This window comes from Trachurus trachurus (genome assembly GCF_905171665.1).
Source record: "Trachurus trachurus genome assembly, chromosome: 17".
Classification (NCBI taxonomy): domain Eukaryota; kingdom Metazoa; phylum Chordata; class Actinopteri; order Carangiformes; family Carangidae; genus Trachurus; species Trachurus trachurus.
In genome coordinates this window covers 18,740,659-18,763,554 of record NC_139900.1, presented here as the reverse complement: position 1 = coordinate 18,763,554, position 22,896 = coordinate 18,740,659, and the positions used below count along the sequence as shown (strand labels likewise).

At 41.4% G+C, this 22,896-nt stretch overlaps 2 protein-coding genes across 3 annotated transcripts in view; one reads left to right on the top strand and one right to left on the bottom strand.

Moving 5' to 3' along the window:
* The window catches only part of rab2a (RAB2A, member RAS oncogene family), a 37,951-nt gene extending 33,132 nt beyond the window's left edge, over positions 1–4,819 (bottom strand). Inside the window, exon 1 of the mRNA XM_083991926.1 lies at positions 4,587–4,819. Within this exon, the coding sequence (XP_083848052.1) occupies positions 4,587–4,632 (46 nt within the window). The 5' untranslated portion in view covers positions 4,633–4,819. The remainder of the gene's footprint in view (positions 1–4,586) is intronic.
* Positions 4,820–9,127: 4,308 nt separating this feature from the next.
* Positions 9,128–22,896, top strand: part of ca8 (carbonic anhydrase VIII) — a 41,875-nt gene continuing 28,106 nt past the window's right edge. Inside the window, exons 1-3 of one of the 2 annotated variants that reach the window (XM_083991921.1) lie at positions 9,128–9,420; positions 19,808–19,993; positions 20,195–20,319. In XM_083991921.1, the coding sequence (XP_083848047.1) occupies positions 9,267–9,420; positions 19,808–19,993; positions 20,195–20,319 (465 nt within the window). In that variant the 5' untranslated portion in view covers positions 9,128–9,266. Of the gene's footprint in view, positions 9,421–19,801; positions 19,994–20,194; positions 20,320–22,896 lie in introns of both variants that reach the window. The other variant, XM_083991920.1, reaches the window with a different exon arrangement.

Below are 22,896 nucleotides of genomic sequence, written 5' to 3'. Positions count from 1 at the left end.
GGCCACATTAAGTAAAATTATTAACTTTACCGATTATCCATCTGTCCTGCTGTGAGTGGACAACTTCTTTCAGTGGTGACTGACTGTATAAAAAATAAGATATAGGCTATAGTCTAATAGGCCTATATAATGAGCTCCTGACACTCAGCTCAACGTAGCTCAGCTCAATCATATCGCCAGTTTTATGATTAAACTCTGAACATAACCTGGTCGGGACCATAAGTTATGGTGATCTAGCCGGGTTAAAAGAGAGCCTTTGCAGTACAGGAGAGAGCCTGGCTTTTTAGACTCAACACACCTCGCTCCCACGAAACTGGCTACACAGTAGGCTACACCTCGGATTCTCTCGTGTTTATTTGTTTGACTTCCTGCCCGGCTTGATGCGGTTGCTCGCGGCTCGGGCACAAAATAGACCAGACGCCAAAACGACTGCTGCAGGGCGCGAGCCGGCCGCGGAGGTGCACGCCGCGGTGCATCTGATGTGGTTCGCGGCGCTTCCTCGCCCGGTGTGTAGCCTACCCGGCGTGAGCGCTGGTATTTAAAAATCAGATGGCAGAGTGCGAATAGCGCCGTTTGGTTGCTTGGGCAGCTTGGGTGCTTCAGGTGGAGCGCTCCAACAGTTTGATCATCAGACCAACAGGTCCGCTTTGACCGCGATTGGCTCCTAGATGTCCCGTTTTTCAGGGGGGGCGGGAGCCCCGCCTATAGAACGGTAGGGGAAACACTGTACTCCTATGACTATAGGGATTATGGCAATAGGTGAATTTGCCAAAATGTTAAACTATCCCTTTAAATGTTACCTGCTTGGACTAAAACTGACTGACTGGAATTGGCAGGTCTTCCTCATTCCCTGAGTGCAGTGTGGTGAGGATGATCACAGATCTGAGCCAACTGGTTCAACTCAATGTTGGAATCTTGTTGGACAGCTAAACTAGCAAGTCAGCAAGTCTGCGTCTCTCACGACGCCGCACCACTCTGATGCGGACAGCGGTTGCTATGGTGCAGGTCAGGGGTTGGACTGTGACCCTGAAGGGAAACCAAGGCCTTCAGAGGGAGTCGGTCATGAAGCATCAGTGGCTGATCAGCTTGGACCAGCGTGGAGACCGGAAGGTCTTTCTGGTCTTGTTGAGGAGAAATCCTTATTTGCTTTGGTGTATCATGACTGTGAATGGCAGTTTACTAACTAGGGTACAAACAGACACGCCCGACTGGAATATGACAAATTACTGTAGGCTATGACAAGCATCAGATAATGAGAGACAGATAACACCTGGCTGTACAAAGTAACAAGATCCTCCATTAGTCCGCAGGATAAAACCTGACAGATAATCCACGGGTGCAAAAGGGCTAAATAAAAAACAAATGATAAATAATAAATAACAATCAATTTAAATGATAGTTAACTATAAAACCATACAATGTTTTTGCAGTTGTGCATCCAAAGGAAAAGCTTTGGCTAAGTCTTAATTCTGTCAACATAAACAGCACTTTTCAGACGAACTGCACACAGGGATCAGTGCTTTTTAAGTATTAGCATGTATGGTCAAAAGTCATCTATTCTAAGGGTTAGGACCTTAAAGTACCTAATCATCTTAAGGTTTTAGTTATAATGAAAATGAAATTCAAATTTCCTAATATGTGGTGATCACAGAGTTATAGAAAAGTGAGAGGACTAGTCCAGTGTTGAACAGAACCTGACTGACTGCTTGTTCAGGTTAGCAAACAACCAGACAAATAATATCACTACACACAATCACCAGAGCCAACATGTATCACACACAGCCAATTCAAAACGCTCATTTAGATACAATGGGCTTGATATTAGCTATACATTTATAATCTACACATGTACAACTTTCTACACATGTACAACAGACATTTTGTGTGCCTGCAGCTTTGTATCTTGTCATTTTAAAAGTTGCAGATTTTCCGGGAGTTATGGTTCATTATTAACATTTAAGACCTGGATTTTGGATAAGTCCCCCTGCTTCAGAATATGGATACGCGCCACGGCCTGCTATAACTCAGTGTTTATCAGTTTGTTTCGATAGGTTGCTTTTGTAAAAGAATGAACAGTCTGGATCTGGAAAGTAATGCCAAAGCTTCTGTTACAGATGTTTCCTCTGACTTTCTTTTTTTCTCTCTCTTCAGTTATAACCAGTGTATTGAAGTGTATTGAAGTGTCTTGGTCCAGTATGATTCAAAAGGCAGACAAAACACAGACACTATGCAGCTCCATGCAGGACAGAAAACATTCTGACTGAAACCTCGCTATAACCCCATCTTCATTTTGATGTGCAGCTACGTAATTTATCACCACATCCCTCACTTTGACGACAAACTGGGCTTGTCATGGAATCTCTGACGGTCCCACACACTCCTCATACTGCAACAGTAATTTCATAATAGCCTTCTTGCTTTCTGGTCAACAAATATCAGAGGACCTATGATGTCAAAGGTTAAGAGCTGTTGTCATCAACACCAAGAACATCTTGGATACAAACATGTAAGGTCTGTTTAATGTCTTTGTATGGTACTATTCCTTGAGGAGGCGCGCTGTAAAGCAGAAGAGGGTATAGAATTCTCATAATATTGTTAATGAACAATAATGTAACTACCGGTAGTCACACACAGACCCTGGGTTGAACATTTAATTGGAATATTTGAAGTGCAACATTGCCAAGTGTAAGATCCTAATCACATGAGCTTAATTTATTTAGATAAAAAGGTCAAATGTGTCACAGCAGACCTTTATAAACTGAGCACTGTGGTGCTACACAGATGCCCCTACAAATCAGACTCTCTAGATATAAAGGGGATGCACTTGCTTGATACAGATTCAGGCAAAAGTCACATCATTTTTATATATTTTCAGAGAAATAAATAAAAGAAATCTCCATTAAAAGAATTTCCATCAAACATCAGTAATATCTGTCAGCCCAGCACTGAGCACAGTGTCAGTGTGTATCTAAGGTACTCAGAAACAGACTCTGAAACTTATTGCCATGATTGTTCCTACATTTTGCGAAGGATTCCCTAGACATCCTCAAAAAGCCTGAGCCAGAATAGACAAAATCAGACAAATAAACACTGCTACCATTCACAACTAACTCTACAGACTATTTCTGGTGTAATCAAGCTAGGACCTTGGCTGCAGCAGATGCTGCTTGACAGAAACAGCAACAGCAGGCAAAACATGAACCTCTTTCGTAATAACCAAGAAGTAAACAAGCAGCCCACTGATGATCATGTCAGACAAACACATGCATACTGCAAATAGGGTTTCCACACCTTGAACATCCATTTCAAGCATTTTTAAACGACTTCCCAGTACAGTGTGAGACCTGGATAAAGGTTAATCACTGTTAGAACGCAAAGAATTGTGTAAGAGCGAGCAGACTTTAAAGAGGCTCACAGTGTTAGCACATCAAATGGTCTCTTGAATTTCTGTTTTTGCATATAAATGAAAGCACTTTCACTGACTAATGTCCATTCTCAAAAACTTTCAAGGACTTGTTTTTTTCTCTCTAAAATTCATCATGTTCTTCAAGGATATGAAGGACCCATGGAGACCATCTATGACTCATTTTCTATATGTTTATCTACAGGACTGTATTTTTTTCTGGCCTCATTCTCCTGTACAGATTGTTTTAAGCAGTACACCTAAAATTGTCCTTTCCTTCACCCGTTTGTCCTGATGATATGTTTTGCCCAAGTTTTTTAGTTTGTCTCCCTGTATTAAATCACCCCATCACATTTCTCACTCCAGCTCAGATGACTGCCCTTCCAGCAGCCTTTGAGGTGCACCTGCTGCCACACTGCAAGTTAAACACAACATGCCCCTCATTAGGACAGCTAGCTGGGAATAAACAGATGACAACATTAACTACTCGGTGCTTTACCAAGTAACAATACGTACGAAAAAACAGGCTACGAGCCTGTGTAAAGTACAGAGCAGATACGTCACGACACTGTCCAATGCGTGCGACAGAAATCTCGTCAGAAATAACAACTGCTCTACGCCATTTCAAGGAATATTGAAGGCTTTAGCTTGACGTTTTGGCCTTTTTTTTTTTTTTTTACAAGAAGCTTAGCTACTGTACATTGTCTTATTTGATAATGCAACCGCAAGAAAAATAAATGCATATAATAGCTTTTAGTCTCGTGTATCAGGATGTAATGGATCGTTACTCTACAGTCGTGACAGCTGTTTGCTAAATATTTAGTGAAATAGCAAAGGCTAGTTAGCTGGGCTTGTTAGCTTCTGGCTAACACCCCCACCCTCGTCACAAACGGACAAAAGGCCCGACACGTATCTGCTACTGTCAACAACTACTGTGCTGAAGTGGTATTGGAAAAGCTCGTGTCATGGTGCGTGTGTGTCATTTTCTGTCACTGTCAGGGCACTTTAAATACAATATCGTTTTGTTAACGGTGAAGAATTGGAGCTGTCATCCCACTTCTTGCGTCTCTGCTTTTACCACGTCATTGGACCAACCAACACTGCGGAAATGCTCTGCTAGCTAGCGGCTAAAAAGCTAGTTGAACGCTAACTGGGAGTGTAGCTGGCACTTGCAGCAGGTTACCTGTGTCTCCGATGATGATGTATTTGAAGAGGTACGCGTACGCCATGGCCCCTGGTTTGTACAGTCAGCTGTCTCGACCGGTACACCCTCGTTAAACCAACCGTTAACCGTGTCAAAAAAGGTAGCTGGCAGCTTCTTAGCCCGTTTTCGCCGTCCGTGCTGAGGCAGGAACAATAAACAGCCAAAGCCTGCGCTCTACGTCACACGAACCGCCCTCGCCACGCTACAGTATGGTGCCTTCAGGGTCTACTCGGAAACTTTTACGATGTATCTGAGTACTCCGCTCTTACAGCTCTTACAGCAGTAAATAGGTAAATCAATTGAGGCGTTTTCATACATGACACAGACAACTAAGTTGCATTACATTTACTGTAGATGCCAGAGTTATTTATCCGGTAGTTTTTTCCAACTCCTTGATCCACTTTTCTGCGCAGCAGCCAGATGTGCTCCAGCTACCCACAGATAGGCCTACCACGTTTACAGTGACATCGCCCTGGAAGAATCCAGTGCTCTCGAATCCCACTTTTTTTCCACCTAAACCCCAGTCCTTATATTATTTAGTGTGTGGCAAGACAAGGCACGGCAAGCAAGGCAATTTTATTTAGCCCATTTAGCCCCAACAGTTTGTCTCAAAGGGCTTTACATCGCATCATAACAACATTCTCTGCCCTTAGACCTTCTCTTCAACTGAAGAAAAACTCCCAAGAAAACCCTTTTACAGTAACAGAGAAATAATTGGAGAAACCTAGGGTTTGCAACAGAGGAGGGATTACTCATCCAGGACAGGCAGACATGCAATAGATACGATACGATACGATAAACTTTATTGTCCCGTTCAGGGAAATTTGTCTTGGACACTGTAGCTGCGCCATAAATGCCTCAACGGCCACAATGACAAAAACAAACAACAAAAGAACAATACACCTCAGCCATATTAATCCAACAGCATTGCACATATCCCATAACATAGCATATTCCATTCCATTCCATAGATGTTGTATACAGACAAGAAAACAGAATATGGGAAAACATGGAAATGGTTGAGCTGATGAAGTGAAGTTGATTATTACAGTGAGTTTTCAGCTTTGCTTCTTGGGTTCAACTATATTTCTGGAGTGACATTACCACAAACACTGAACAACTAACTACTAAGTAACAAGGCAACAGACAGCCGGCGAGCTCCCCTCTCCAGGTCTGGTTGCACGGGGGTGTCCTGAGTCTCCCCGGTGACCTTATTCTGGTTGGGGTGACACGCTCCACACATGACCCTTCCATTTGAGGTTTTATGCAACGCACTTAGTCCCCAGCCGCCCTTCGGGAGAGGGACGTCTGGAACCTTCTGCTTGACCTGCTGCCACTCGAAGAAGATCATGGATGGATGTTGCACAGAGCTCATGTATAAACAACTGTAGATAGTTCAGTTCAGTGCATATGCCTGTTTTTTATTCAGTCTGCCATGAGGAAACGTTTTGGCCAAGCTCAACCACACACAAAGGAGCTGTGGCTCACAGAGAACCCAACGATAAAAGTTGGATTCAGTGTATCAGAGAAGTTAGGGTGTTTTCACATACAATCATTTTTTAAAGGAACCAAATTCTGTCTTTGTAAAGAAGAGCATCCATATCCCACTCACATTTTGAGTTAATTTAGACTTTAAGGGCTCAGATTTCTGAGGCTACAGGCTAATTCTTTTGGAACTGTCAGGCCATCAATTATTATGGGTATACCTTTCACTTTGTAACATGTCAGTAAACATCTCCCAACCACTTCTCCTTGACCTGGGAGGAAAACATCATGAAGTCAAAGAAAGATGTGAGAAAAAAATTATTATCCATATTGTTAGAGTTATTAACAATAAAAAAAAGAGTTATTAATAGGCTAAAGATTAATCGCAACATATTCCTAAAACAATCAGAAAAATCTATATTTCCTTCACTAATCTGTACCCGACACACCAACTGATTTTAGAAAATTTTGAAAGTTTATTAAAAAATGAAATATCACGTTGCCATACAGTAAAGACACGTCTGGTGTCTCATATGTTTCACCTTGACTGGATGAATATGTTTCACCTAGAGTGGAGTCCCCCCCACTCACACACACACACACACAACAAGAGGGGGTTGCTGCACACACTGTGCACATACATACAGTAACTGCTGATGGGGTTAAGCTGTAGTAGCTAATTGTTTCCTGTAGGGAGAGGCAAAGTGCTATAAGTCAGAAGCTATAAGCTAGTGTGTGTGTGTGTGTGTGTGTGTGTGTGTGTGTGTGTGTGTGTGCGTGCGTGTGTGTGTGTGTGTGTTATATGTGGTGACAAAAAACAATAAAAAAAAACATTTAAAAAACAATATAATGCATGTAGAGGAAAAGATAAAAACGAATACTTGTCTTTGTCCAATCACAGCTGTCAGCAATGTTTATGTTTCCCATCATCATGCTCATTGTGATATATACTAAATGCAAACACAACAAATCATAGCTGTCACTGGTATGACTGTAGACTATGAGTCTTGTGATTAAAAAATACAGTAAAAAAAGATAATAAAACCACATCTCTGAGCATTTCCTTCCTCCTGCATGCTTTTGCACTAATCTGCACTGTCAGCTGTGTGGTGCAGGTGTCCTCAAAGAGGGCAAGGGACAGCTGGGCCTGGTTTCACAGATGAATAGTGATGATAAATAGTCAGTTATTATCTGTTGCACAAAGCAGTTTAGTTCTTAATTACTTTAGGACAACTGTGGTGCTATGAACTCTTTTTTATGAAAAAATAAATAAAAGGCCGACAGAGGACCCACACCCAGCCACTGAGCTCCATGAGCCACATTTTTCATTTTCTTTGTTGTTGTTGTTTGCGCTATAGTCAGTGCAGGTGACATTGAGTTAGCCTGAGTTAGCCTGTCTGGGTATAATGTGTCTCATGTTTTTGTTTTAAAATCAGCCAGTCTTTATTTTAGTGAATCAGTCTGACTGACATCAGACTGATCTGAAATAAAGACTGGACCAGGGGAAGTGACAGGGAAGTGTCTGAATAGTTATGTCAGTGATATTTCATTTCTTCATTTTTCACTCAACTTATGACAATAATGAAAATCTCTGTTTATACTGTCGTTTGGGGATACTGGGTGTAGACTGACGAGGAGATAATTAGTTACATAAAATGTGAAAAAACTGGCGGTCTGAACACTTTCTCAATATAATGCAAAATAACATCAAATAAGATAGACATTTTTTTTAACAGTGTATACCTGGTAGATGTGATTAGTTTTGTGAACTTACATGTAATCACTTTAGCCTTATGTTTTTATAGCTCACTATGATGATGTCACTTTTTTAAACTACTTTAAGTTGGTACCAAAGACCATAACAGTGAGTCACTCTTATAGATAAACATGAGCCTGGTCTCTGTGCAGCCTCAGTATGTTCAGATGTGGATCACAGAGAGAGACAGAGCGGTCCATGTTCTGCTTTCAGCAGCACTGTGTGGAAGCAGGGGAGTTCACCTGAATTCAGAGGCTCAGAGGACGCTGTCCTGATAAGGAATGTAGGGCAATTATCATCAGCTGCCTGGAGGATGTGGATTAACAATGAAAGAAACTGAGAAAGGAAGAACACTATCAATTATGGACCATTTGTCCCTATTGACTTTGCTGAATGCTTTTATACAAATAACCCAAACAACAAAAGACATCTTGTCTAATTCAACCCAGTGGAAAGTCAAGACCTCTGCACATTTTAGAGTCCCTGGTGGAAATCATTTGGGTTTGACCACAGAGCTTCATGACAACATGCGCCAAAAGTGGGTGTTAGTATGTTTTATAGATGTGAGTAATGTCCAGCGTTAGGGAGTTTCTCCTTCCATCTTGAAGTCATCACGTCTGGAGAACAGCCGGGCCTTTCTCTCTCTTCGTTCTGCCTGTTTTCTGCCTGTTTTCTCAACCACTGCTGTTTTCTTAACCCAAGGGTGGATCTGTGGCCTCCAGCAGAAACACCAGCATGACCTTCCTGCCAGCATTCCAACACACACACACACACACACACACACACACACACACACACACACACACACACACACACACACACACACACACACACACACACACACACACACACACACACACACACACACACACACACAGGGATCAGCACCCAAAACAGCAGGGTTAACAGAAAACAACAAACCGTGACCAAGAAAGAAAGAAATGTTTCAAGCTGATTCACCAAAGTTTATTTTCAGTCACAAACAATGGGGAACTAAAAAAGAAGTACTGCTATGTCATTATTTGGAAGAAAGCCAGGTTGAGCAAGCACACCTGCAGTCTGCAGAGAGAGAGAGAGAGTGAAGAAGAAGACAGAGAGGAAGAGAGAGAGGGGGTGTGTATGTGTGCGAGAGATAATAGCAGAGCAAAGTTGAGAGACAGAGAGAGAGAGGGAGAAGGAGGAGCAACTGAGAGAAAAGAAATAGAGAGAGGCAGAGAGCTCCACACAGCAGTGAATAACGTTAAGAAGGGAAGAAGTAGGGAGGGAGAGAAAGAGAGAGAGAGAGAGAGAGAGAGAGAGAGGGGAGGGAAAACTGTAGAAAGAAAAAGACAGACAGACAAAAAAGCAAAGTTAAAGTTGTTTCTTGGACTGGGAATCCATCCAGCAAACTGCAGAGACTTCAGCTTCTGTCCAAGTGAATGGACAAGACCAGTGTGACTGGGAGCGCAGTGGGAGGACAGACTGGTTTTCCACCCACAGTGAGCAGACTGTCAAACACCATGGCCGACAACGTGAATGAGGAGTCGGATTATACCCCGGGAAAAGATGAGCTGGACTGGGGCTACGAGGAAGGTACGTGGGTCTGCATCACTGTGTGGAGGGATGCTGGGGAACGTTAGCGGGCATAAAAGGTCGCAGAATGAGTGGCGGTTTATTTACTGTGTCAGCCATGAGCTTTACAGTGTCGATACATGCTTTAAATGCTGGTTTTCTGTTTTCTACACTGTAAAAAAATGTCTCCTAAGAAACTGAAATAATTGTTTTGCTTCCCTAACACAAATTGGTATAACACACAACTTTGATCTATGGTAGCTTTTAGATGTGCAGAGTAACAGTTATGTGGGTGTGCTCTGCTCCACTGCTGCACAGGAAGAGAGAGGAGCTTCATATCAGCTGTAAATAGGCTACACACTGTGCACCTGAGCATTATGTAGAGGGCGTTTAACCGAAAACTTAAGCTACATCTAATCACATTTAATTAATTATCATAACATTGACTTTAAAGGACTAGTCCAGGCATTAAATACTGTGTCTTTGTGAAGTTGGAGGACTCGGCAGCAGGATGATGTCATGAGCACCAGTGTCGGTTCCTGAACAGTGTTTACACAGTCCTGGCCCGGTGGTCGGTTCCATGTTGTTTCTAATCACAGGGCCAACACATTTAATGTTTTGAAGTGATTCCTTTGTCCAGGCCATGGAAACACTCCAGCTGTGAGTTACATAACTTTATCTGTAAGGGTTTTTTTTCTTTCTCAATTTTACTGGAACCAGGGGCTCTTGAGACACCTACGTCCAGCCATGTTCTCCAAACTCCACACTCCCAGTTCTCAGAGCAGCCTCTCTGTTCTCAAGCCCAGTTGTGTCAAGTTTAGTTGAGTTCATTTATTTGTTTGATGCAGTTTACTGTAATGGACCTAAATTCTAAACTCCTGTCCCTGGGCATTTATGTGTATAATGCTGAGATGGGACCAAGTCTCAATTACGATTAATCCCCAAAGGGAAGTAACCCAAACGTAAGCCAACTAATTTTTTCTTGGGTAAGTCAAGTCAAGTCAGAGGTTATATCAAGTCAAATCCAAGTCAAGTCACCTTATTATTGCAATTTGACCCCCTTAATGAATTAAAAAGACAAGATATTAGTAATTGTCAGTTAGCATCAGTGGCCAGTTTATCCAACCTGTTTAAAAAGTATGACAATTAATTGGATTTGCATTGTAATTACTGATATTCAGTAAAATACATGGAATCAAGCATGGGCATCAGTGATTGACAGGGTAGTGATTCAATCATGATCACGCCATTCTCAGCCTGCACTCATACTGGGTAATTTTGAAAACATGAAATGAACAACACTAAAGTCATTCAAGTCATTGTGTCTCAAGTCAATCCAAGTCCCGAGTCTTTAACGTCCAAGTCCCAGTCGAGTCTCAAATCTTCTATTTTTTGTCAAGTCAAGTCACAAGTCATCAAGACAGCGACTCAAGTCGACTTGAGTCCAAGTCACAATGACTTGAGTCCCCATCCCTGGTATAATGTGATGCAGATAGTCGAAACAGTCTACACAACTGATAATATCCAACAATTAACTAAACATAACAGTCTAACAGAGAAATCAACAACACAACAAGCATAGGCAAATGGACAAACTAAGGCAATTAAAAATGGACAGAATAATGTCGGGACTGGTTCAGTTCTGGTTTGCTCTGACCTTTGTCGCAAAGGAATTTATACCTGGAGTTCATTTCTAAGTTAAGTTGTTAATGCGGTCGAGAGTTTACAGCCCATTATGGCGCTAGCTGATTGCCCCAATTTAACATAATTAATGCTATTTTTACAGACATAACAAAACTCCTCCAGCACCACAGACATTATACCTTATTACAGTGGAAGTATATGAAGCCTGGCTCTGTGTAAAACTGGTGAACTGCACCTTCAGGTCATTATTAAGGCTGTCTGTGCAAATGGTATTTGGCCTGAACGGTGAAATGTGCCGTGATCCCACCCAGGGATTCTTCATCAGTCTGCTATACTGTTTGCTAATTTCTAAAATGTTCTAATATAATTTCTAATAGCCTATATAGTTTCTGATATATATATAAAACAGAATATGACTGTGTCAGTTGTGTCATGTATTGCGGATGTGACAAGCTCATTTAATTTGTGTTGTCTCACTCTGTCTTCCTTTTATTGCTGTCCACTGGGGGATGTACTGTGATACTGAACTGTAAAATGTTTTACTGTAAGTATACAACACGATGTGTAACAGTTTGTAAGCATTATGTTAAACTTTAATGCATGGCTTACAAATACCATCAGTGTCCTGTGGAGACTTGTGCCTGAACAACACACATTTCAAGGCTAAATATAAGAAACACATTATGCACATATGTAGTGTATATGAGTATAAGTAAAAAACTGTGATGCTTTTCATTGATTACTCCTGTTACAGCTGCAGGAAAGATTTTAGATTCAACTCTCTGCAGGACACTAGTGATGTTAGAGGCTGTTATGATCTTTTTTTAGAGTGTATTTTACGTAATGGAAGATCGGGCTCTTTAGTGGACCACTATGTGAGAATGAAAGAGTGAAAAAATACAAGCCTATAGAGCAAAGGTCAAGTAACCAAGGAAACTTCACACAGTGAGAAAATATTCATTATGAAATGCATCTAACATTTGCTGATCTCTGCATCTGGCTCTGATATAGTAATAGTGACATGCTAATTGCTGGAGAATCATTGAAGCATCTAAGACACGTAGCTATCTGCTCTATATGAACTGACATGACAAGTACAAGAAATACAGGACATACAAATACACATCATGATTCTGTGCTGCAGCTTTCAGTTGCTCTCTGCTGCTCTCACTTCATTGTTTCAGTTCTCAGCACCAGCCAGCGAACAGAAAAATGTGCTGGCATTACTTTGAGTTCACTGACAACTATAACTCAACTCAAGAGCAAGAGGACGGAATGACTATTGAAGTCAAACAAATGTCTTTAAATAAAATTCCAATAGGATGATGGTCTTGATAGACTTACTGTGAGGATTTGCAGATGACAGCACAGGTAGAGGAGGATGCAAATGCACAAATGTAAGACCGGCTGGTTACAAAGTACTGGAGTGAATAACCTGTTCTCTCCCTTAGGGATGTGAGTGAAAGAGTGAGTGAGGAGAGAACAGGTGAGTGCACGGCTGACTGGGGAAGTTAGGACATGTGTGTGAATAAGGTGGGCAGACAGGTGAGTGGGAGCAAGGAGGAGAGTATATGAGGACATCTGGTGGGTGAGAAGAGAAGGCAGGTCTGAGGAGGTAACAGAGGAGACAGGGGGGTGAGGGGAGCAGTAGCAGAATGGGACACTTACTTGCCTCTGCTGGATGTGTAAGAGTGCAAAGTTACTGTGTAACTGCTGACATCAAGACAGTATTCCAAGTTCTAGAGGATTTTCTCCTATATTCAGCTAAATGGGTAAGATATATTTGTACAGTCTTTCAGTTACATACTTCGTGGTTACATGTTACTGCATGGCCTTATGCTGAGAGGCCTTATGCTGAGAGCTAAAGTTAAAACTGAAACTTCAAACCATCTACATTTATAAGATGCTAATAAGTAAAACCACCTCCTTGAAATATATCCTTTCTCAGCAATATGCCATGTGACATTCTTCATAAGAAGGGTCTAGTAGCCTATGTTATTGTTATTAAAGGGATAGTTCAACATTTTCGTTTCATTTGTTACCTTTAATTGTTTTGTTTTTTAAAGTATTTGTTTGGCCTTTATTAGATAGAACAGTCGAGAGAGACAGGAAATGGGGAGGCGGGGAGGCAGAGAGGATTAAAGCCTCAACACATGAGGCGCCTGCTTAACCTCCGGCACCCTGGTGCAAGCTATTTTTAGAATGGCTGAGGCAGAGCCGCGAGCTGCTCAGAGCTACACTACGGAGGCTCATGGAACTTGTTGGTTTCTCTCATCTCGAAAAACAACTTGCAATGTTCCATTATTATCTCATAGCGTGGTGAATGTGCAGGTCATAACTTGTCGCGTTTTGGAGTTGTTGGATTGTGTATTTGATGAGTTTGCTGAGGGAAACCAAGAAATTCCATTAGCCTCCGTAGCATAGCTCTGCCTCTGAGTAGCTCACGACTCTGCTCCGCCGTTCTATAATAGCTTGCACCGACAATTAAAGCGACACTAAGGAACTTTTCAACCTTCATAAAATATTTTCATAACTTTTGTGATGATACATCGACTTACAACAAGTTGAATGACACCTCTGTCATGGTCTGAGGGGGTCTGTATCTCTTTCTCTGGCACTAAGCAGCTTTGAGGAACATGGTAGGAACCCTGCTCTCACTTTACTTTCACTTTCACTTTTGCGAGTCACAACAAGGAGGGAACAGGCAAAACGGCACTTTAGCAATGGATTATGTTTGTGTTTTCACTTTGAAATGATCCACTGGAAACAGAAACTTAGTTTTGATGTCTTCTGTTAATTTTAATGCAGGATATTTACAGGGCTTCATGCTAGTGTTCATGGGAAATGGAGTCTTCCTTCAGGCAAAACACTACCGCTTTGGTCCACAGGCGCCGCCAAACTCAACCAAAACTGAAAGTTCTTTAGTACTGCTTTAAAGGTAACGAACCTACTGCTATACTAGGCTATAGGGATTATGGAAATGGGCCAATTTGCCAAAATGTTGAACTATCCTGGCCTTTTATTATTTCCCATCAGCCTCAGACCTTCACAGGCTGAATATTATGTGAGTCCACTGGTGAGAAGACATCTGTACACGAAGGGACAGATAGATACTTTGCACGTTGTTACAGCTGTATATATAAAATAAAGGTCAATTAAGCAGCACTTTCAGTCATTCTCAGAGTATGTAGAGATATAGGTGTAACAGGATATACCACATTTGACTTCAACAAAAATGTTTAATTGACTTTCAATGTATCTAACAGACAATAGACAGAAACCTCACACTATTTCAGTAAAACAACGACCACAGATGATTCAAACACCTCACATACTTCATATCAGAGTTCTAGATGGAATTTATATAATCGTATCATTCATGAGGCCTTTCCCATGTTTTCCTTTGCACAGAGTGTCAGGACATTAACACTTCCCTGTGATGCATTAGTAATATTTCGTGCCGAGGCCTGGCTGGCAGAGTTTTTGTAATGTGGGCCAGTATTTGTTTTGCATTTACGACACAATAGGAGGTGGTGACCTTAAAGTCGGAGCGGTGGTCAGGTGGTAAAATGCAGTTGGTTAAATATTTGACTTCGGCCCAGCTCAATTACAGATTTATTTTCGTTGTATTGTTCTGGATATCCTCTCTCACATCTTCTTCCCAGCTCCCTCCCAATGACCATTACAGCTCCTTAAGACCAACAGCAGAACATTTACTCAGAATGATATTCATTTACGTATCTTCTACTGTTCTCTCTTTAAAAAAAAAAAAAAAAATTACCTGCCATCTTAGCTTTAAAAGACCTATAAGAAATGATGGCACATATAACTCATAAAATCACCCATGTCACCAGAGACGAAGTAATTGTGTTTTGAAATACTAATCTAACTGACAACAATATTGCAGCCAAAATATTCACATTTAAAAATTTTATTTGCAGCACGCAAATCATGTTTGTGTTTTGATTTTGTGTATTGGCCTGTTGTTCCACCCACCGCTGTCTCCCAGTCATGAAGTCAGTTAGCCTGGTCGCGCCCACACTAGTGACGTCACGCCTCGCAAAAGCGCTGCTGACTGCTAGTCTGGCCAACCGTGCTATTAACTGGATTTCTGTCTCCCGAATTTTCGGGAACTCCACCCTCTTTTTCGAGAGCCAATCAACGTCGAGCCTCTCCAACGGCTCTGGGTAGAGGCGTGTTCAAGTAAGTGACGCAGTAGAGCAGCGACCGGAACCTCATTGTAAACAGCAGCATGGAGCAGCGGAAAGAGCGGTGTGATTGGTTTAAGCTTCGACACCGCCTATTCTGGCTTCGACCAATAGCAGACTGAGGCATTTGAGGGGGGCGGGTAAACCAGGTTTGAAGGATGCGCTTTGAGAAATGGATTCTCTTAATGTCTTGGCTCCTTGAAGCGTTATAACTCCAGCATTTTGTAAAGATGGGAGGCCAGAGTCAAAAGAATGGCTCAGCCTATCTGAAACACATTGGTTTCTCCAATCTTTTTTTTAATCATGGTATCGACTTGTTTCTTTGGTCGCCTGTCTATGATATCATACCCTTTGTGATCATGTGAAGCTCAACATCGACTTTGATCTAGTTTTAAGCTTCATAAACCTTTTCATCTCTGTATTTGGAGAAATGAGTCTGGATGTGAAGTTCTCAGAGAAACAAGCTGAGTAGATGTTAGAGCTCAGCTCCAGCTGCTGGAGACGTCCAGCTGTGTCCACGGAAGATCATCAGTGAATCCCAACTAATAAGCTGACAGTTATTGTGATGATCATCAGTGGGAGTTACCTAGAAGCAGAGGTTTAAGACAGGTAGCCTACTCGTCTGCTCTTAGTGGTGAAAAGGGGAAAATGTATGAAAACCACAGTATTGCGGTGGGTGTTCATTGTGTGTTAAATGTGTCTCATGTGAAAGTGCTACACCTACATTTTCCTGTGTGACAGTTTCAGTATGATAGTGTTGTATTGTTGACATGAAATCCTCCAGAAGGTGCAGCCTTGGTGCTGGAGAGACTGTAGCTGAGTGATAGAGAAAGAGAAGACGATAAGAACAGGAGGATTGAAAGCACTTTTTAAAGGGGCCACCCCATTGCCCAAAACACTATCCTTCCAATCCCCATTACTTAGACAAACATATCAAAGAAAAGAGAGGGAGAGACATTTCTTCTTAGAGCAAACTGTCTTCTGCACCAATTTAAAGCTCTAAAGTAACAGAACACAACAACTTACACACATACTTCTGTTTGATTTCTTGACAGTGCTCTGTTGCACAGTGTCTGTCATAGTGAAATATTGGTATACAACACTGGACTGATCAAACTTATGGTGTGAAAATAGTCCAATATGGCTCCAATTTTGATGCCCTTGCGTTCTTTTTTTTCTTTTCTTTTTTTAACCCCAAAATAAATGGATACAACTAACAAGTGTGAGGTTCAATGAGGAGTTCATACGAGGGAGTATTAGGGACACATTGAGGAAAGAAAGAAAACTGAAATTATGAGAATAAAGTTAATATTTATATAATATTTATACAGTACCATAGCAGTTGCAATTTTACCAGTGTTTTTTTTTACTCCTAATTTGTTGCTGAAGTAAAACCTCACACCTGAACCTGATGCAGATTATTCCCTGTTTAAATGTGTAACCCATGATTATGTCTTTATTTGAAGAATATTAGCAAACCTTTTTTGTAAACCTACAACTTTAGTTCCATATTATGACGTTTTTTTTTATTATGATTTTATTCTTAAATATCAGTTTTTTTCCTCCCCAGTGTGGACTAATAATCATCTAATGATAGCATTGCTATGTATATATGTATGTATATGGCTAAGACTTGTGGTTTTGAAGGTCAGCAAAATAATAGCTGTGTCGATTAATCCTGTCATATTTATTTTGAAGTTCAGTGTCCATGCCCCTGTGTGATTACCTCATGTGTCTAACCTGTGTTTGATTGCCCCACCTGTGTATTGTTTCCTTATGTATTCAACCTCAGTGTTTTCCCTGTGTCTTTTGTCAGTTCATCTGCGTTCCTGATCGGATTTGCTTTCCAGTTGTTTTTTCCCTGTGAGTGAAAGTAAATTATTTTTGTTGCACCGACCTTAGTAGTTTCTCTGCCGTGCATTTGGGTTCTTCCACAAACCTTCATCCTGACAAATCCTCTAAGATCTTATTCTACAATAGCAAAATATAACTCCACTGTCATGTTGAATTTTTTCAAAAAGAGTGACAACAATAACCTCACGCTGACCTAGATGTGGTTTGGGGCTATGTCTCAACAACTCAGCAAGGAAAAAGACTGTGACAGTGTGGTGGCAAACAGACTGATTACAATGAGTCTGTCAGCATGTCGAACAGCCATTGAAACACTTGCTGCCTTCAGTAAATTGTTGTCAAGGTTTTGGTTGCTGTGGAGAGAAGGAGCTGGTGCCCCTCACCTCTCTTTGCTACAGTGATATGTGTGTGTGTGTGTGTGCATTCTTGTACTTACTACGTTGTGAGGACCAGCAAGAGTTTTTAACAGAGTGAGAACATTTTTGGGAAGTGAGGACATTTTGGCGGGTCCTCACTTTTTCCGAGGGTTGTTTGAGGATTAAGACTTGGGTCAAGACTTTGGGTTATAATTAGGTTGAAGTTAGGTTAAGAGTAATGGTTAAGGTTAGGCATTTGTTTTGGATGGTCAAGGTTAGGGTAAGGAGCTGTAGGGAATACATTAAATGTCAATCAGTGTGTTGCAGTAGCAGTAGAAATGTGTAGTTTGAGGAGTACAGAGCTCTCCTGAACATGACACTCACTGAATGTGTTTGTTTCCTTCATTTAAAGATGCAGCAACTTCCACACATCTGACAATCATCTCATTGTTGAGTGACTGCGGCCAGAAAAAGCTGAAATGAATCTAGTTTGGTATCACTTTTACTACTCTCGCCACTGCCAAAAAAAAAATATTTGAATCTCTGAACCAGTTTTCAGCTTTTTGGAAAATAAGGATATGGATCTCCTACAGATAAAGATTCGTACAACAATTCCTTTGGTCTTGCAGCAAAGTGCTCACTTTCACAATCCCAGCAAGAAATCCTTTTCACACGCTGGACACTGAGAGGAAGCAGACAGGGGATGAATGGAAGGGCAGAGGGAGTAAAAGGTTCAATTCAGTCTAGACTTTAGGCACACACACACACACACACACACACACACACACACACACACACACACACACACACACACACACACACACACACACACACACACAAACAGGGAGAGAGAGAAAGAGAGGAACTGGCCTTGATATACATTTGTTCTTGAGAGAAAAGGAACAAGGTTACACTCACTGACTGAAAAAAAAAAAAAAAAACACCTCACTCAGGAGTGTAGAGTTTTCATGGTCTTTATTATGTTGTCAAGAATCAACGTAAATAAATCTACAGTTTCTAAATCTACATTTGGATCCAGTCTAAATTTAAAGTTATCAGAACAGGATGCTACGTTACAAGGGTGATATTATGGCTGTTCTGCTTTTGTGATTAACAGCTGTGCTGTGAATGGTGTTGTGCAAGTAAAATGACAACAATGAATTACAGAATCCACATGTTCCTTTTCCAGCTGAGAAGACTTAGCCTAAGTGTTGACTTAAAGCCCCGTAACTTATTTGGCTTTTTATTATCAAAAATCAAATATTGCTTTTCACTGAAGTCGAATCACACCCGAAAACTTTCTCGTACCTTAAATGAGTTGTTACAAGTCGTTACAAATATACAAGGGAGCACCGAACCTCGGCTGCCATGTTGCATCCCATTTTTTACTTTCAGTGGCAGCGTGACTGTAGGTAACCACGGAAACTCAGCCGAGCTGTCGGCTCGGGGAGAAAGTTTTCCAGGTAGCGCCTGTTAAAACTGTCACCACTGTGTAGTGTGAGGAAGGACGGAGGCACTGGTGTTGCATTCAGGTGCAGTCAGGCAGACGGCCGTCGGCAAACCAACCGGATGTCATTTTACTCGACGAGAGAAAGACGGTAAATAAAATAATTGAAATAGCCTACGTATTTATGAAAGCAGTATTTGATTTTTGCTAATTAGCAAAAATCAAATATTGCTTAAAAAATGCTTTTTATTAGCATTAATGCTAATAAAAAGCCAAATAAGTTACACACTGGGGCTTTAACTGTATGAGTGAAAAGGAACACTTTTTATTCAATCACTGTTACTGAAAATGAAAGATATAGGCCTAAGACTTTCAGATCTTCTGCAACAGTTAAAGCCTGGAGAACACAGAAGGAAATATAATTTTAAACCTAAATTTGCACAAACAACTCTATTTCAGTGGCTGGTGTAAAACTATGGAATGCTACATGATAAAAAAAAATTGGACGGTAGCCTACAAAAAAAAGATCACTGCCATAATTAAGTTGCTTTCTTTTTCCTTTCCTTTCCTTTCCTTTCCTTTTTTTTTGTCAGAGTTATTCATTTTTAAGTAATTTGGCAGACCATCCTAATTTCAAAATGAATTGATTAAGGTGCAGGGAGAATAAGTTATCTTCACATTTTGTCAGTTATGTATGAATTAAAAAACGTCCATTGAAAAAAAGCAAAAAAAGAAATTAAATTGGCTGATCTATAGGCGAACAATCAGCTAGCACCTTTTTCTATAAGATACACAAATTATGTATCAGTATACTTTTGTCCCATCATGGGGAAATTCTAATAAAGGCATAGTCCCGTAAAGTGAGTTTTAAAGCTTGTGCCTGTTTCCACCCACAGGTGTAGAGTGGGGACTCCTCTTCCCAGCTGCCAATGGCGAGTACCAGTCTCCAATTAACCTAAACTCCAGGGAGGCCCAGTACGACCCGTCCCTCCTAGACGTCGGCTTGTCACCAAACTATGTGGTGTGTCGAGACTGTGAGGTCATCAACGATGGACACACTGTCCGCATCCTTCTCAAATCTAAGTCAGGTGACTGCGGGAGACTTCACAATTTATCAACGCACAGCTTGTTGATTTAAGAAGTGCTGGGGAAGCAGGATGTGTGTTTGATTTTTCATGTTTTTTTTTTTTTTGTTGCTGTTTTTTTTTAACCATGACCTCTTTGGTATGTCCTCTGTTTCCCATGTCTGCTTGCCCACAATACCCCGCGGTTTCCTGTGCTGTTGCCAGTGGTTACTGGAGGTCCATTGCCGAGTGATCATGAATATGAGCTTCATGAGGTTCGATTCCACTGGGGCAAAGAGAACCAGAGAGGATCAGAGCACACTGTCAACTTCAAGGCTTTCCCCATGGAGGTAGACACACACACACACACACACACACGCACGCACACAAACACACACAGCTGGTTGAGTCCTTGAACACAAAACCTGAGGAGTTACGCTGTTCCCATCAGGAGCCGTCTAGTAAGGCTAACAAAATATTGCTGCACAGACTGTGTTGTGACAGTCAGAGTTTGACATCCAATTCATGTGAAACTTGCTTTAGTAGTTCTTAAAGAGTTACATCTGAAGTATGATATCACGTTTGTGTCATTTATGTAATACACTGCTGAAACTCTGCAGCAGTGTCATGTGAAACCAATTCAATTCTATATTCAAAATTAAATCACAAATGAATGATATCATTATATGAAATCATTTTATTTTCAACTCAGCAGCTGGTAGTGACTGCATGCTTTTATTTTGTATTATCAATAAATTATAATCAAACTTCATGCTTGTCTTATCTGACATCAGAAAAAGAAAAATATGTGAATGAGAACAACTGAGGCAAATTTAGCTGTATTAAAACACACTAACCAACAATGGATCTTTGTTATTATCAAAGACAAACTGTGTAGAAAACATAAGGCTGGCAGTGAAGATCACAGTGTTGGCCAGAATGAGCATGAACCCACAGGCAGATGTCCACCAGTGCACCTGAGTGTGATATCAATCCTCTTATGTATCTTCTTTAAAGGGATAGTTCATCATTTTGGCAAATTGGCCAATCCCTATAGTTTTAGGAGTATAGGTTCATTACCTTTATTTGTCGGTGCAAGCTATTTTTACGATGGCGGAGCAGAGCTGTGAGCTGCTCAGAGCTACGCTATGGAGACTCATGGGATTTCTTGGTTTCCCTCATCAAACTCATCAACACAATCCAACAACTCTCAAATGCTCTTGTGGACAAGTTGTGACCTGCACATTCACCACGTTATGAGATAACGCAACGTTACGAGACGGAGTTTTTTGCGAGGCAAATGCAGAGACTGCTTGCCGAAAAAACTGCCCCTGACGGAAACGTGCATCAGCGGTTTTGTATGAATTTACCTCTAAAACAACTCCATCTCATAACGTTCCGTTATTATCTCATTGCGTGGTGAATGTGCAGGTCACAACTTGTCCACCAGAGCGTTTTGGACCTGAACCAGGTGCAGTCTTACAGACAAACTGCTCTGGAACTAACATTTGGTATTTAGTAGAAAGTTAAGACAAAAAAAGATCCCTTGGAAGTAGCACAGTAGGATACTGAACCATGAGCTGCTTCATGTTGCCTTGCGGCTTCATGCATACGTCAGTGTTGTTCTTCAGAGAACACTTTGGATTTATCTGTAAAGATTCTCCTTCATCCAGGTCATAGTATGTCTAAGGTCTTGTCCACACCAAAACATTTCCCCAAACAATTTCAAAGGAGGTTAAATCGAAAGCAACTGAACTTAGTTATTTGTCTAGGAAGACGTTTCACCTCTCATCCAAGAGGCTTCATCAGTTCATGTACGCAGCTGACCAGGCTGGGACTGGTCCAACTATCTGGTGTGGAGACTCACTATTTAACCTCTTGTGTGGGCGTTTCACAAGGGTGATGATGTCACTGGTTCCCTTTTGTGCTCCAAGTGCCAACGACAGTAGTTGGAGTGACAGTCGTTGGTGGGAAGTTGGTTTCGACTTCGTTAGTGCCCTATTGTGTTCTAACGACAGTCGTTGGAGTCACTTGCCACTTGTGAACAGTAGTTGTTCTTTGAGGCTAGATTGTTGAGTCTCCTGGGAAGGGATGAAAGGGCAGCATTGTAAATTGGGGATAGGTGGTGTCTCAGACCTCCTCCCCTGTTGAGGGTTGGTTTTTTTACTTTTACAAAAATGGCTTCTTTAACTCCTCTTTCAAACCATCTGTCCTCTCTGTCTAGGATTTGGACATTGCTGTCCTCAAAGGAGTGGGCTTTCTCCTTGAGGTGTAAATGAACAGCAGAGTCCAGTCCTGAGGAGTTTGCTCTCCTGTGTTGGGCCATGCGTTTATGCAGTGGTTGTTTTGTTTCTCCAATGTAGAGGTCTTTGCATTCCTCGTTGCATTGGACTGCATACACCAGATTGCTTTTGTGAAACCAACTTCCCACCAACGACTGTCACTCCAACTACTGTCGTTGGCACTTGGAGCACAAAAAGGGAACCAGTGACATCATCACCCTTGTGAAACGCCCACACAAGAGGTTAAATAGTGAGTCTCCACACCAGATAGTTGGACCAGTCCCAGCCTGGTCAGCTGCGTACATGAACTGATGAAGCCTCTTGGATGAGAGGTGAAACGTCTTCCTAGACAAATAACTAAGTTCAGTTGCTTTCGATTTAACCTCCTTTGAAATACTATGACCTGGACAAATGAGAATATGCACCGGCTTCCCCAAACAATCTTTTTCTTGTTCCTTCCCGAACAGTTTTTCATAAACAAAACACCATTTTAAGAAATCTCTGCACGAATCCACTGAAAACTCTAAATACTGTAGTACATATGCCAGGCCTGTGTGTGGCGCTGTAACACTGCCATACAAATACACCAAAAACAGAGAGGAAGACGAGGAAAGCTTGCGTGCCGTGAACTCCAAACATTATAAG